Below are 17494 nucleotides of genomic sequence, written 5' to 3' on the forward strand. Positions count from 1 at the left end.
GTGGAAAAGCATTCCATGCTCTAACAATTGTCTACATGAAGAAATTTCTCCTAACCGTTCTCCTGGCTCTTAGTGACTATTTTAAATTGATGATTCTTCGTCCCTGCCTCTTTAGATCAGAAAAAATAGTCTTTCCCTGCTCACCCTAACAAAACCTTTCATAATTTTTAAAAACCTCAATTAAATCTCCTCTTAGCCTTTTCTGCTCCAGTGGAATTAGTCCCATTATCTCAGGTTTCTCCTTATAACTATAGTTTCCCATTCCTGCCATCATCCTCGAGAATCTATGGCTTTAATACCCTTTCTATAATGGGGTGCCCAAAACTGCACACAATACTCTAACTGTGGCCTAATTATTGTCTTGTACAGGTTTATAGTTACTTGTTTGCTTTTGTACTCTTTGCCCCTTTTTATAAAAAACAAAGTGCTTTTAGCCTTTTTTATGGTTTTATCTACCTGAACTTTAAAGGAATTATGAATTTGAATCCCTTAGATCTTTGTTCATCCACACCCTTCAGTTTCTTTCCATTGAGTTTATGCTCCCAATCCTTGTTTTTACTCTCAAAATGCATTACCGTACACTTCTCAACATTAAATTGCATCTGCTCCCGTCTGCCCATTCTGCTAACCTGTACGCCCTCCTGAAGTCTTTTGCTGTCTGTCTCGCTGTTTTACGAACCCTTACTTTTGTGTCATAAGCAAATGTCAATAGCATGCTCTCTATGCCTAAGTCGAAATCATCTTCTATACCGAGAACAAAAGTGGACTCATCACTGATCCCTGAAATATACAATGTCCAACCCTTCCCCAATCCGAGCATTAACCCTAACCCTTTGTTTTCTGTCAGTTAACCAACTTTGTCTCCATGCTGCTACATTTCCCCTTATACCATGTGTCTACATTTTTTGTAACAAGCCTTCTGTGAGGTAACTTATTGAATACCTTCTGAAAATCCACATGCCTTACATCTACAGTATTCTCTTTATCTATTCAACCAGTCAATTCTTCAAAAAACACTTTTAAGTTTGTCAAACACAACTTGGCATTTAACAAATTTATGCTGGCAATCCTTAGTTATCCCATGTGTCTTTAAATGCACACTCATTTCATCTTAAGTTACAGGGGGATAGGGGGTGAATTTCCTGTTTTTCCGGAGTTTCCGCAACTTGTCACCAAAGTTACAGTGGTAGAATCTATGGAAATTCACCTGCATGAATTCTAAAAATTTGCCCACAACTGACATTAAACAAATGGGTCTATAGTTACTGGTTTGTGCTTCTGTCCCTTCTTGAACAGACATGTTACATTGGCTACTCTCCAATCCCATAGCACAATTTTCTTATCAAAGGTGAATTGAAAAATTATGATCTGAGTATCTGCTATCCTTTCTGAAATTCAAATTTGCTGACTTTTCTACCCAGTTCATTTGGGCCCAATCCCTTCCTATCTCATTGGACTTGCCTTTTTCCAATCCAGCACTTTATCTTTGACTCTTCATTATCCTGTTCTGCTCTTACACTGAATCTAACTCTATTGTAGTTGCTATTTCCAAATTGTTCTCCTATTAGCAGTTGTTTGTCCTACTTCATTTCCCAGAACGAAATCAAACAATGCTTCTTTTCTACTCAGACTAGAAAAATATTGATCTAGGAAGCAGCCTTGGATGCATTCTAAAAGTGTTCTCCACTTTGACCACAGCTGAAATCACTTGATATTATTGTCTGTTCTTAACATCTCTCTAACTATCCCCTGTATAAATGTCACCATTAGGTGGTCATAATGCACACTAAGAATTGTCCCATTTCCCTTCCTACTTCTTAACTCTGTGGATTCTGTCTTAACGCAGCCCCCTAGAACATCTTTACGTTCTGCACTGCGATAGAATCCTTTATTAATACTGCCATCCTATCCCCTTTTATCCAGTGTTATAACCAGAAATATTTAATTTCCCAGTCCTCTCCAAACCTAAGCTACTATATCATTCCCCTCCATAGTTACTAATGCTTCTGATTCTCCCAACTCTATTTTGAATGCTTTATGCATTCGTATACGTACCATTCAATCCTGACTTTTTTGACAGTCTTACTCTTTTTTTAATTCCTCCTCCTATTCTTTATTACTTTCCTTTTCCCCCCCTTTCCTATCCATTTGGTTCCTCTTGCTTGCCTTTCTGCTGCTTCAGCTTGTTTTTGTTCCCCTCCCCCTGCCCACAACAGTTGTTACTCTCTCAGGAAGGATATCAGTCCCAGCCCTGTGCGTGTGAAGCTTACCCACCCTGTTCAGACCACTGTTGCTCCAGAACTGGTCCCAATACACCAAGAATCTGAGCCCTTTCCTTCTGCACCATCTCTTTAGCGATGCATTTACCTTACTTATCGTGCTATTCCTAGATGGACAAGAACATGGCACCAGGAGTAATCCTGAGATTACCACCCTTCAGTTCCTGCTTTTTAATCTATGACCTACATATTCTTCTGTTTGGAACATGAGTCTTGGATTTATGAAACTTGGCTTCTCTGATGCATCCCCAACCAACCGAAGGGCTCCATTCTACATATTCAGTGTGTACTGGTTATTAACTGGCTTCTAGAAGTACAGACGTCTGGAAGTACATGTTGGTGCCAGTTATGTTGGATGGTTTCATAGATTTTGATGCTTGAGGATGTGGTACTGGAGATGATCAAAATTGCGTCAACAGTGGTCCCACTTGTTATTCAGGTACTCCAAAAAAAAAGAAACAAAAGTGTTACCATTGTATTCTGGAAACAGTAGGTAAGTTTTAGCATGTGCGAGCCAGTTACAGATTGTTGTGCCCAGATTGTAATAATCAGCTGTTTCATTAAGATTAAATCATTTCTTCCTGCAATGCAAACGTAATGGCTGCAACATTGAGAGTTACAAATGGGTCAAATGTGTTTTTTTTACAAAAATCATGATCAGGATCGCTTTGATTTTTGCAAAGTATGGTGGAAATTGATACTCGTCAAAGCTGCCTTAACCACAAGCAGTGCAAGTAAAATGAATTGATGATTAATATTAAGACATGTAGATTATGGGGGAGTAGTGGTTACACTGTATTGCCAATATTAACTCATAGACCGCCGGTTGGTGCAGGGAAATTCCTGTCTCCCAAAGCTGATCAATTTTGTACATTTTATGCTAATGCAATGTGACTGAAAACACATTAATCTTCCAGTAATAAACTTTTTCAAACACGGGGAACAGATTTAATGCTATAATATAAACCCTAGGCTACTTTTTTTTTTAAATGTGCTTAGCCCTTTTTTTATACTTTAGTCTAATTATTCTACTTTTTTTCCTTCAGTCTGCCTGCTTTCACCATCCATTTTGAAAGTGGGTACAACTTTAAAAAGATGCTTTTGGTTGCAGCTGTGTTTTAGCCAACAAGAACTTGCATTTATACAGCGCCTTTAACTCAGTAAATAGTCCCAAGGCACTTCATAGGACCGTTATCAGACAAAAGTTGACACCGAGCCACATAAGGAGATATTAGGACAGGTGAAAGAGGTGGGTTTTAAGGAGCTTCTTAAAGGATGAGAGTGAGGTGGAGAAGTTATAGGAGGAAATTCCAGGGCTTAGGGCCTAGGCAGCTGAGGGCACGGCGGCCAGTGATGGAACAATGAAAATCGGGGACGCGCAAGAGGCCAGAATTGGAGGAGAGCAGAGATCTCGGAGGGATGTAGGGCTGGACGAGGTTACAGAGATAGGGAGGGGCGAGGCCATGGAGGGATTTGAAAATAAAGATTCGGTCGAATGGTGGAGATAACGAGATTGGCGTGATTGAGTTGTGAGCTAGGTCAATCTTTGATGGATTTTTTTTCACATGACCAACAAGGCAGTGCAAAAGAGTGTACCTCCCAACTGCCCTCAAAGAAGACCATGCACAATAAACGAGTCTGATGCGCTAAGGATTGAATTGTGTCCTTATTTGTTAGCCAGCATAGATAAAATGTATATACATTTTTAAAAAGTCTGTAATTCCTATTATGCCACCGAAGACATCATAAACATGCTATAGCTCCATTTTCACACAGGTTACGACTTAATCAGGTATGTTGTATGAAGAGTTGCTGCATTTATGCTGGTATCAGTAGATGCAGAGTGATTCATCATTTCAGGAAAATCCTTCTAACTAGTTCCTTTTAATTATTTTTTTTTTAAATGACCAGAAATAGGGGAAACACCAACATTTAATCTTCCTGACTGGGAGGGAGAGCATGTTGTCCTATAATTTTGTGGTGTAGTGCTATAGTTTATTCCAAAAAGTTCCTTAAGTTGCAAGTATCAGTTTTGCTCAGTGCTAGCACTCTTGCCCCTGAGTCAGAAGGTTGTGGGTTCAAACCCCACACCAGGATTTGAGCACATAATCTGGGTTGGCATTTTGGTGCAGTACCAAGAGGGTGCTGCATTGTCAGATGCTTTCATGGCACTTTTTGAAGCAGGGTATAAGGGAGTTTCTCCAGGTATCCTGGCAAACATTTATCCCTCGACCAAAGCAGATTAACTAACCATTTACTTCATCGTTGTTTGTGGGAGTTTGCTATGTGCAGTTTGGCTGTGGTGTTCCCCTACATAACAGAGACTACACTTCAAAAGTAATTCACTGGTTATGAAGTGATATATAAATGCAAGTTCTTTCTTTCTGAATAGTAGAGTAGGGTCACATGTAAGATGAAATGTGCTTTTAGTAAATAAAGAGATGTACAGGACTTACTTTAAGGATATTAAGGAGCCATTTGCTGATTTGGTTTTATAGTGTGATGTAGTTGGATGTTGTGTTTTTCATGTTTTGGTGGGGAGGAAGCTAGGGGGAGAGGCCAAATTGCATCATTAAGAGAGAGCAGGTTAGAGGATAAATTTTGCCCTTTTCTTGCTTCCCACCATCGCCCCCAACCATTTGCTCGTGCCTCTTGTTGGCCAATACAGAGTGGCACGGTCAGAAGCCTAGGGCAGGTAGGCCACAGGAACCAAAGTGGAGAGACAAATGTTATCAAAAGGAAATGGCAATGTTCAGCGCTCAGTCAAATGCTGAATTAAATCTTATTTCCCAACTTGGTGCCCTTCTAGTACACCGTGCAGCCACACTTATTAATTTGAAGCTTAGGAAAACAGCGCTTCAATGATCAATGAGGGGACAAATCCAATGGCAGCAGTTAATAAAAGAAAACACATTTTAAATGCAAATGTGAAACATTTACATATTAAATTTTTATTGGAATTAGGGTTAAAATGAGTTATCCACCATGAATATTTGTTGAGCTGATTTGTTGCAGACCTTTTCCACGTGTAATAACTTTCATAATAAAGCCAGTGTGTGTGTGTTTATAGTAAATACTGACAAACACAGAGGTGATTATTTTACGCCTGGATTTGTTTTTTAGGTTGGTGCCCACAGCTCGTTACTACCCTCTTCGATTGCACTGTGTTCGAGCACTGACGCTACTTTCTGACTGCACCAAGACATTTATTCCAGTGATGCCTTTCCTACTAGAAGTAAGCCTGTACCTTGATCCTTGTTTAATGAGTTCATTTGCAGAAGCTACTGTGTATCATAGAATATGAATACTACCTTGATGCCATTTTTAAATGGATCTTGAAAGAGTTTTTTTTGCGAGTTGACCAAATAATAGTGCTATGGCATTCATGGAAAGAAAGGCGTTGCCTTTGTGTAACACCTCCAGCCATTCTAAAGTGCTTTACAACTTCTGAACTGCAGTCAGTGTTGTCGTGTAGGCAATGTTTGAATGTTGTTGCTCAAAGCTTCATCTCCAGTATGGGTAGATGCAATGTAACATCAGTGGCTATGTGTAATATAGCGCAGCTAGGAGTGATCACAGCAGTTAAGTGTATTGCAAGTAGCAGAATATGTTTCGGACATGAAGGGGAAATGTGTGCACGTGCTAACGACATCCTTACAATGGGCTGACCTATTTATTGAAAGAAATTGGTTGCATTTATTTCTTGGTTTATCGTGAGATGTGGCAAGGCCGCATTTATTGCCATGAGACGGTGGCGGCTGCAATGCTTATGGCGATTTGTGTTCCCACGATGCTGTTAGCTTGGGACTCTATGGCTGTGACGGCCTGCTGCACCACTGAGTTGGAGGTTGTGGGTTCTTCTGTTCCCAGGACCTCTTACGAATTTGCCTTTTACTAGTTTCCGCCAATGCCCCCTTGGTTTGACTTGTAGCAATGCCCCAGATTAACCATTTCTATTTCATTTCATATCCACTACCTCAAAAAGGTCCCATTTCATTTGTCTCCTTTCAAAGCTGAAGTTTGAATTTTTTTTGCCTTTCCTCCTTTGACGCTAGGGGCTGGGTTTTCCTTTGAACTACTGCCCATTTTTGGGTGGTTTTAGGGGCGTAAAGCTGAGGAAAATGGGGTGGTAATTTCTAACACCTCAAATCCACCCCCCAAAAAAATTGCACCTGAATTCACCTCCCAAATAACGCCATTGCCCCTCTAACATCGGCCCAGAGCCCTCCCTCGTGTATGTTAAGTGGGCTTGGGTGGACGATGCCAGCACCTTCTGCTGCATTTTCCCCAAAACGACCCTAATTAGTACTGCCGCTAACCACCTGCTCGGCAGCTGTTCTCGTCTCATTGAAACTCCTTGAGACTTCTAAGTTAAAGGCGCATATATAAATGCATATTATGGTCATTGTTATTGTCTTGAAGGCAATCCTCTCATTTGTTCCTGCTGATCGATTCTGTTAGTTTGCTGGTTATTGATGTAAGACTAATAGCCCTGTAGTTAACCTCTGTTTGTTCTGTCATTTTTTTTTAAATAAGTATCCTGTTGACTTGTTTCTATTCCACTAAGATCACACCTGTATTCATTAACTCCCTCATGATAACAGTCAGTACTTTGTTGAATTTGTTTCTAATTTCATTTAGCACCCTGGGGTATATACTGTCGTTGGGATTTATTGGGTTTGTACCTGTCTAAGATCTGTTTTCTAATGATATATTAATATCACTATTATATGTGTAGTAGAGATGGCTTTGATGATCTGATGTGACTGTGTAAAGTATAGCAATACAGAGGGGGAAAGTGTGTGCGTTGGATTTCATTACGGTTTGGTCCCAATGTGTTTTTTTTTTAAATGCTAATTGAGGCGAATGTGGGGATAGTTCAGTCCTGGCGACTTATGTGCACTCTGAACTGGGTTAAAACTGTCCAAACTAATTTCACTTCAACCTCAACCAGAGGAGGCTAGGGGGTAATTTCCACTTACGGCACGGGTGCAGATCGGCTGCCCATTATACACCTCGCCCAATTTTACTTTACATTGAGGTCCGTGAATGGTGAAATCGGGCATGCGGGGCTGTACAGCGGGCGGGCAGTGTAGAGCGGGCGGCCAAACCACAGCGGGCTGATTTCCACCCCCGTCGAAAGTGAAAATTTCCCCCTTGGCTAGATTGTGTGACCTGCATTCTGAAGGTGAAAGGAAGTTGGTCTAATGTGCTGCAGCATCCAATCGCTTGGAAAACTACCACCTTCGTCCTTTTTAATGTACCGGCTCAGTTGCGTTAAATTACACCCTGCTTTCCCAAAACAGCACTTTTTATCTCAAAGTAGAATATGACTGTTGAAGGCTTCCTTCTCGCCCGCTGGTGGAAAACTAGTGCTTGGAGATGATATCTCTTGAGCAGGAAGTGTTCCCCACCACGATATATACACATTGTAAGCAAAGCCAAGCGTAATGTCAGTTTTTGGAGTTGTTTGCACCTGCTTGCTTGCAAACATTCTGCTCTTGTTTTTTTTAAAAAAAAGGAAACGAACACTATTACGAAACTAACTATAGAGGTGTTGACATATAATCATAGAATGATACAGCACAGAAAGAGGCCATGCGGCCCATCGTGCCTGTGCTAGCATCTACAGATGCTTGTTTTTAGACCTGTGTAGAAAAATTGTTGGTCATAATTGTCTGGAAATATGATATGAATTAATTTAACTTTTTTATGCATATGTGCTAAACTACTATTTTCACTGAACCGTCAACTTCCTCTGCTCTTCCACATCACCTAAAAGTCTGTGGATTCTGGGTCGATTGAAACTCTCAAGACTGAGATGGATAGATTTTTGTTCGGTAAGGGTATCCCAGGGCCACCCTCCCAATACTACAACCCCAGGAGTGTTGCACGCTGACCTGCAACCTACTTGGAGCATCTTCCTCTGTAACTTGAGTTTAAAACAAAACGGGAGATAAAATGAACTACATGGTTGAATGAACATTTATTTGTAATCAAGGCCAGTGCAAATTTTCACATAATCATAGAATTCAAGCCTTGAACTACCACTTGCACTTCTACATTACTCAGTAATAAAAATGCAATTTGACTTATTTAATCACCATAAATCAGCATGTCTAATATGTTGTGCATTACATGGGATAAAACAGCATATACTGCAACACACTGAGTAATGCTACAGAAGATTCTCTAGTTTTTTATATATAAATATATAATTCAGATTTTTACATTAATCTTATTGTGATCATAGACACATAAAAACATAGGAACAGGAGTAGGCCATTCAGGCTCTCGAGCTTGTTCCGCCATTCAATTAGATAATGGCTGAACTGTACCTCAACTCCATTTACTCCCCTTTGTTCTCTATCCCTTGATACCCATAATTAACAAAAATCTATCAATCTCAGTCTTGAATATTTCAATCGACCCAGCATCCACAGCCTTTTGGGGGAATGAGATTCAGATTTCCACTGCCCTTTGTGTGAGAAAGTGCTTCCTGACTTCACTCCTAAGTGACCCTAGCTCTCATTTTAAGATTATGCCCTTTTGTTCTGGATTCCCCCACCAGAGGAAATATAGTTTCTCTGTATCTGTCCAATTGAACCTCTTAATCATTTTAAATACCCTGATTAGATCAGCCCTCAGTTGTCTAAACTCAAGGCAATACAAGCCAAGTTTATGCAACCTGTCCTCATAACTTAACCCTTTAGGCCTTGCTATAGTTCCGGCTGTGCCCCTTCCAAGGGCAGATATATCCTTCCTGAGGTACGGTGCCCAGAACTGAATGCAGTACTCCAGATGAGGTCTGACCAAGGCTCTGTACAACTGAAGCATCACCTCTTCACTTTTGAATGCAAATCCTCTTGAGATAAAGGCCAACATTCCATACTACCAGTGTTATTGTTCCCTTTTTCTTTTGGAAGCAATATTTTGTTGGATTCAGAAAGGGATTTAAGCCCTGGACTGCCTTCCCACTGGGTCAGGGCTAGTGTGGATAGATACAACGGACACCATTTTCCATTCGCACCTTTCTAGGTATCGAGGCTTGACTTGAATCTGTGGCTGCTGCTGCCGTGCGATTGCTAACAGGAGACAGAGCTGGCCAAGACCACAGGAAAGATGCGAGTTTAGGGGATCTGCTGTTTTTAACATCATCGGTCAGTTCAGTGTTCAGAACATGCTACGCCTTAATCAGCTACTGATGAAGAATGTGCCATGCGGTTTCATTTTGCTGCACTCGTCTGCATTAGCCCACATCCTGTTGGCCTGTGGAAGGCAGCGGCATATATTAACACCCCTTTGTCTCATACATACGTTGCCTGCCGTTCACTTATTTCCTTCCTCCGCTCAAGATGTTTACCAGTTTAATTGGCGACAGTACTGTTTTTACTTGCCACTGCAGTGTGTTTCAAGGTAACGTATTTCCGTTTGTTGTAACGCAGTGCGGTGTATCACGTTTGGTCCAGACCCACCACCCTGCACACTGAGCTTCCTCTCAGCTTCCACAGGCCGTTACCACATCCGATGCTCTCAAAATTGCTTTTTTATTTTGAGCGTGTCCGTTGCTTGAGAATCAAAAACTGCAGTCCCTGAACCCCCTTAACCTTTTACTTGTTTGTGATTGATTTTTCTTTCCTACTTGTGTTTGCATCGTGAACTGTTCTGTTTACTTTTTGTTTCAAATCATTTCAGCACCAAGTTAACTCTGCAAGCCTGCTACCTACAGATTTCTATTGTATATTCAAACAGGTTTTTCAGCAGATTGCTGGTTTGTTTCCTAGACATTTTTGCAGCACACAGACCTTGTATTTTAGCATCTGTAGAAAAGTCTAGTTATAAAACGTTTCTGCCTTTCAATGAACGTGACCGCAAACAAAGGCGGACACAGTTCTGGGATGGCGCCAGGGAGCTGGGAGGTTGGAAGGAAGGAAAGTCTCAGTTCAGAGGAGCTAGTGACTATGCATCATTAAATTTCATGCCCAGGGTTCCAGTTGGGGCAGTGAGCAATGTTTACAGGGGGTAGGGAGCAGACTCAAGCAAGCGTAAGAAAAGTCAGAGAGGGAAAACCATTTTGCCAATTGAAGCTGATTCCTCTAGAATCCTACTCTCCCATTTTTGCATCCAATTGCATTTTGTCTAATGTTTTTGTCTCTACTACCTTGCCTAGCAGATTATCTGAAAAACGTGCCACTCTTGGAATAAAGAAATTCTTATATCTGCTTTAAATTATCTTTCCACTCCTGCTTTTCGTGGCTTACTCTGAAGTAGAATTTTGAGTTTATATTATAGGAGTGACTGAGCGATCCTGCTCTCCTAGCACCAAAGCCTCACTGACATAGAAAACACGTTAAGAGTTGGGGCTGCAATTTTGTAACCCCAATTCTCGGAGCGGCATCCCCTGTGAGAACTCCTCCCCCCACTGAGAGCACTACAGCATAGAATTCCATTTAATATTTGATGTCCCTGGCGTGAACCCCCTAACTACACTATTTTAATGGGGTTGTATGGTGCATGGACCGAGTTGAGCTCAAGTCCATGATAAAAAAAAAGCAACCCTCCCCCCGCCCCTGTACATCTCATTCATTCTCCATTTTTCCTCAACTATCATTCAGCTGCCTAGGTCCCAAGCTCTGGAATTCCTTCCCTAACCCTCTCTTGTCTCTCCTCCTTTAAGACCCTCCTTAAAACCCACCTCTTTGACCAAGCATTTGGTCACCCCTCTTAATAGCTCATCCTTTGGCTCGCCGTCCATGATTTTTATCGGAATACATCTTTGCGAAGCACCTTGGAACGTTTTTCTACGTTAAAGGCAGCTCTATAAATGCAAATTGTTGTTGTTTTAAAAACGTATGGTAGCAAATGAATGCCAATGTGATATCCTGTTTAAACCAACGTGGGACTAATTACTTAAGCCACAAGTTAGTGTGTTGCACCCGACCAGCAGTAGTTTAAACCCTGCATCTTACTAGATTATGTACAAATATGTTTACAGTTTGATGGACTTGTGGGTGACATCACAGAGGAGTGGGATGCAGTCATTCAGACAGTGTACCTGCACTGTAGGTTGGTCCTTGCAGGTGTAGGAGTTTTATAGTCTGTCGCTTCCAATGTTTTGGAGACATGATGCATTGTTGCTGTGGTGGAGTGGTTGTGGTTTGCAAATTTGTTTTTTTTTGGTAAAATTAAAATTTGACTCTAATGGGGAGTTTGCAGCAACGCGAATCTGGTCATGTTGCAAGAAGTAATTTCATCGAAGTTTTTTGCGCACTGCCTTTCAAGGAACGGTTATTGTACAAAAAGCTATAGCGCTGGCTCACATTTTGTAACCATACCAGAGAAAGGAGTTGTCTTGAGCCACAAATATTTTCCTCTGCCGCTGAAGTAGTGTTGGGTTTTTGTACGCTTGTCTGTGTGAATGCCCAACTTCACATCTTAATAACCGAAAATGATCCATCGCAGGCCAGTCGCTGCTTTCTTTTTGCCTTCAATTGTACAGTCAAAGGGTCCCTGAATTCAGCTGGTCTCCTGGAGCCTGCATGCTTGCCTGAAATAGGCCATAGGTTTTTTTTGCCTTGTCCCAAGAGATAGCTTTATTAGTGATTGGGGGAGAGTAATCAGCGAGGTTGCACCTTCTGATAAGGTGAGCATAGATCGGCCTGATGGTCTTTTCTCATCATTTGTTTCATACGTTTAAATCAGAGCTGTCTGGGGGAGAATAAGAGATGAATATTTCTCCATGGAATGAAAATCAACAAACTAGCATTTATACAGGCGCCAGGAAAACGTTGCAAGGCGCTTCACAGGATCGTAATCAGACAAAAAATTGACACCGAGCCAAAGAAGGAGGCTCAAAAGCTAGGTCAAAGAGGTGAGTTTTAAGGAGCGTCTTTAAAGGAGGAGAGAGGTGGGGAGGATTAGGGAGGGAATTCCAGAGCTTCGGGCCTAGGCAGCTGAAGGCACGGCCGCCAATGGTAGGGCGATGGACGTGGGAGGTTCACAAGAGGTCAGAGTTGGAAAAATGCAGAGTTCTTGGAGGATTTTCGGACTGGAGGAGGTTGCCGAGATAGGGAGGAATGAGACCATGGAGAGATTTGAAGAAAAATCGAGTAGACAGATCAACCTGTACACACATAGTGGAGTTTTTAAAAATTTAATGCACATTGAAGGCTTTTCCAAATCAAACTTATTAAGATTCCATTTGCATCTTTGCCCTCTTTATCCCCTCCCTTCCAGGCCAAACACCTCCTTGGTTGAAACACATGAGATGGGCTGGCTTGTTCCCAAAGCCATTGCTGCTCTTGGACAGCTGCCAGGTAGCACTCAACAGTAATCTGGTGGAGAAAAAAAGAACATTTATACACAGTGCCTCATTAACTCTTTTAAAATATCCCAAAGTACGTCACATGGAATTAATTATATTGTGCAGTTATTGTTGGATGGGTAAATGTGGCAGCCATTTTACACACAGTAAATGTCCCACAGTTGTCAAGGAGGTGAGCAACCATTTAATCTGTTTTCTGGTGGTGGGCTTTGAGGGAGAAATGTTGACCAGGACATTTCCTTGCTTCTCTTCGAATAACACCATTGGACCTTTAACAACCACCTGAATAGACAGACAAGGGCCTCAGTTAAATATCACGTTCGAAGGATGCTGCCTCCAATGATGCAGTTCTCCCTCACTACTGTGCTGAGTGTCAACCTTACATTATGTGCTCAAGTTCTGGAGAGTCCATTCCTTTGTTTAGTTCTTCAGGGAGACACTAAAGCAGAATGGCTGAGATGAAAGATGCAGCAGAATAGGGGATACACCTTGTATGTGCCAACACTTGCTGATGGCACACTTAGTGCCTGAAAATTTCACTGTTTAACAATTCAAAAAATAGTTTCTGTTTATGATGTTCTGTTAGCTTCCCATCCCTTTTTGTTGGGGGCTTCCCTCTTTCCTGATCCACGTTCCCTGCGTTATTGATGCACCCGGCAGTAATTGCTGGATTGTCTGTTGGGAACAACAGAACTCCACAGCTCTGCAGGTGGTTGGTGATGAAGAGCGATTGGCCATTTGGCCTAGCTGCTGCAAAACGCGAGGGACGTGTGGTATCAGAGGAGTGTAGGGAAATATTACCCACATTCTGGTATTTTAATGGATGGCTTTTTTGGTTCACTTTTTCCTGAAACAGAAGGCCATGTGATAAAATGTTTAAAATTGCTTTAAATACTTGTCGTAGTTGTATTTTGTTGCTTTATTTGAAAAACTATGAAGCATATGGGGGAAATCAATAAGAATAGAGGGAGCAAACAAATTAAATTCTATTTTTTTTTCCCCACTTTTTTTTCTTGTGAACTCTTCTTAATCACTTATATATTCTTTAAAATTCCCCCAGCTCCACATAATTTTCCTTCACCCGTTAACAAAAGCCAGCTGCAGGCCTCTCTGGGTTGTGTTCTCTGCCAGCATTCCTTTCATGGCAATATGACCACAGTTTTCTGGATCCAGACGAGCTCACTCAGGATCCAAACCCGAGACTGAAGCCATTGTCTTTGGTCCCCGCCCCAAACTTCATTCCCAAGCCACCGATTCCATCCCTCTCCCTGGCCTCTGTCCGAGGCCGAACCAGACCGTTCGCAACTGTGACGCCCTATTTGACCCCGAGACGAGTGTCCAACCACATATCCGCTCCATCACCAAGACCGCCTACTTCCATCTCCGTAACATCGCCCATCTCCGCCCCTGCCTCAGCTCGCATAAATACCGTGGCTACAAGAGCAGGTCAGAGGTTGCGTATTCTGTGGCGAGTGACTCACCTCCTGACTCCCCAAAACCTTTCCATCATCTACAAAGCACATGCCAGGAGTGTGATGGAATACTCTCCACTCGCCTGGATGAGTGCAGCTCCGAAAACGCTGGAAGCTCAACACCATCCAGGACAAAGCAGCCCGCGTGATTGGCACCTCATCCACCACCCTAAACGTTCACTCCCTCCACCATCAGTGCATCATGGCTGCAGTGTGTACCATCCACAGGATGCACTGCAGCAACTCACCAAAGCTTCTTCGACAGCACCTCCCAAACCCACAACCTCTACCACCTACAAGGACATGGGCAGCAGGCACATGGGAACAACACCACCTGCACGTTCCCCTCCAAGTCACACACCATCCTGACTTGGAAATATATCGCCGTTCCTTCATCGTCGCTGGGTCAAAATCCTGGAACTCCCTTCCTAACAGCACTGTGGGAGAACCTTCACCAGACGGACTGCAGCGATTCAAGAAGGCAGCTCACCACCACCTTCTCAAGGGCAATTAGGGATGGACAATAAATGCCGGCCTCGCCAGTGACACCCACATCCCACAAATGAATAAGAAAGATCTGCTGCTAAAACCCCCATCCATGCCTTTGTTACCTCTAGACTCAGCTATTCCAATGCTCTCCTGGCTGGCCTCCCATCTTCCACCCTCCATGAACTTGAGCTCATCCAAAGCTCTGCTGCCCGTATCCTAACTCGCACCAAGTCTCATTCTCCCATCACCCCTGTGCTCACTGACCTACCGTGGCTCTGGGAACGCCTCGATTTTAAAATTCTCATCCTTTGTTTTCAACTGCCTCCATGACGTCGCCCCTCCCTATCTTTGTAACCTCCTCCAGCCCTACAACCCTCTGAGATCTCTGCACTCCTCCATTTCTTGTCTCTTGCGCATCCCCGATTTTAATCACTCCACCATGGGATGAACAATAAATGCCTTTAGCTGCCTAGTCCCTAAGCTCTGGAATTCCCTCCCTAAACCCCTCCACCTCTCTATCTCTCTCTCCTCCTTTAAGATGCTCCTTAAAACTTATCTTTTTGACCAAGCTTTTGATCACTTGTCCTAATATCTCCTTATGTGGCTCATGTCAAATTTTGTTTGATCACGCTCCTGTGAGGCACCTTGGGACGTTTTACTATGTTAAAGGCGCTATATAAATGCAAGTTGTTGTTCCATGCAAATGCAGAAAGAGACTGTCCCCCAGGACCTCTGATCCCTTACCAAGCAAAGGACACCATTGGGTTTGAGAACCCTGGTTCGTGGTGAATTTAGTCAGACTTGCCAGTGGGCTAATATTGCCACTGATGCTGCTTTGCAGAGATTATAATCAGGGATTATAGCCTTTGTTTCAAGGAACTGCTTTGCAATTTCACAAAAAAGAAAGACTTGCATTTATATAGTGCCTTACAGCCAATGAAGAACTTTTTTGAAGTGTAGGAAACGCTGCAGTCAATTTGTGCACAGCAAGGTACCACAAACAGCAATATGATCCCCAAATAGTCTGTTTTAGTGATGTTGGTTGAGGGATAAATATTGACCAGGGCACTGGGGAGAACTCCCAGGTTCTTCTTCGAAATAGTGCCATGGGATCTTTTGCGTCCACCTGAGGGCAGACAGGGCCTCGGTTTAACGCCTCATCCGAAAGTCAGTACCTCCGACAGTGCAGCACTCCCCCAGTACTGCATTGGAGTGTCAGCCTAGATTATGTGCTCAGGTCCCTGGAGTGCGACTTGAACCCACATCTTCTGACTCATAGGCGAGAGTGCTACCAACTGAGCCACAGCTGACTAAGAACATGGTGTTCTCTGTCACAATTGGGGTGTGGACTTTTTTTTGCTCCATTAGCAACTACAGGAAAATATATCTCTTTGCGATTGCTTCCTTTGGCCCAGTTTCCAAATGATATTGAAGCTACTGATGCGGCACCACATAGCTTAAAAAAAGGAGCAGGTTTCATGCTTTACAATCCTGAAAAGTCACTGAGGGGTGCAGCTAAACCTGTGAAACATGAAGAAATCCATAAAAACTAAAAAGATGCTTGCTCTGCCTACTGTTCTTTCAGGCAGTGTGCTATACGACTGACCGGGTGCCATCAATCTTTAAGATGTATCCAACCAACTACTCATCCAGGAATGCCAAAAAAATTAACAAGGGGCAATTAAAGACTACTAGTTTCTTACATTGCAACAGTGACTACACTTAAAACAAGAGTATATTGGCTGTAAAGCACTTTGGAACTCCTGAGGTCGTGAACGGTGCTGTAAGTTCTTTTTCTCTCTCTTTTTTCTTCTCTCTCTCCCCCTCTTTTTCTCTTTCTCTCTCGTTCGTTCTCTCCTCTGCGCTCCCCTCCCCCTCCCTCTCCCAGAGCCCTGTCTCCTCTGCATGGAATTTTCACAAACTATTCAGTGATAGCTGCACACATGCATTGGGCAGCCTCTGTGCCCCTCTATCAACGACTGGCTCGTCAGGACTGGTTTCGCGGAGACAAGCAACTGCTGGTGCCGTGATGTGCAGCTGCTGATGTGTAATGGCGCTGGCTGTTTATGGAGTTGGGTGTTCTTAAAGTTGTGCTAACTTGAGATAAACAACCAAAGAAAAAAATGTTCTGTGCTGTTTTTCTTAGTAGTGGCGAGGCTTGTAATCTGGTACAACCTGGGTATGGATTTTACACTGAATGGTTGGTTTAGACGTGTAGTCTGGCTGGTGGTTGGTTTGACTTTTGCTTTGTCAAATTGTAGTTGAGACCAGTGATTGGAAAAAAGCAAGCTGGTCTCGGGCTTGTAGGTTCTTTACTGGGCAAAGCTTTTGTGGACTGTTGTTACTTTTTTGAGTACTTAACTGGACTTTTTTTTGAGGCAAGTTGTAGTGGTCAGGTGATGGACATGCTCAGTGTGTCACTTCCCTTCCTGAGATAACCACTGCTTTGCCTCGGCCGCCTCTTTCTCCCTGGCGCTGGCACCTCTTCCCTCTTTTGGGTTTTTACTTCCCTTTGAAGTAACCACTTCCCTCTCTGAAGTTGTGCAGCTACCCTAGCCAAGGTCATTGTCGTCCTCCTGTAAAACACAATCGGTGTCAAATCTCTCATCCCACAGCAGCTGCTGTGGACTTGCTGGTTTTCAAGAGTTCTACATGTGGAACGGCTGTGCTAGTTGAAAATTTTATATTCCTGTAAAAAGAAATGTTTTAACCTGACTGTTTGTCAAAAAGCTAATTTTCTTTGCTTGGTCATGCACCAGAAGGATAGTACATCAGATGAGTAGAATCAATTGGTCCCTGTTGGACCAGACTGATATGTTCCACTGCATCCCCATTCTCTCAACCTGTCTAAGCCCAATGACCTCACTAATCTCAGTGGCTGTATTGTTGGGTCAGTGCCCTCTGGGTATAATAAGAGTTTGACCTCCTGA

At 42.8% G+C, this 17494-nt stretch overlaps 1 protein-coding gene across 1 annotated transcript in view; it reads left to right on the forward strand.

Moving 5' to 3' along the window:
- Positions 1-17494, forward strand: part of noc2l (NOC2-like nucleolar associated transcriptional repressor) — a 148774-nt gene that overhangs the window by 68022 nt on the left and 63258 nt on the right. The window contains exon 12 of the mRNA XM_067970310.1: positions 5403-5514. Coding sequence (XP_067826411.1) covers positions 5403-5514 — 112 coding nt within the window. The remainder of the gene's footprint in view (positions 1-5402; positions 5515-17494) is intronic.

This window comes from Heptranchias perlo, chromosome 32 (assembly GCF_035084215.1).
Source record: "Heptranchias perlo isolate sHepPer1 chromosome 32, sHepPer1.hap1, whole genome shotgun sequence".
Classification (NCBI taxonomy): domain Eukaryota; kingdom Metazoa; phylum Chordata; class Chondrichthyes; order Hexanchiformes; family Hexanchidae; genus Heptranchias; species Heptranchias perlo.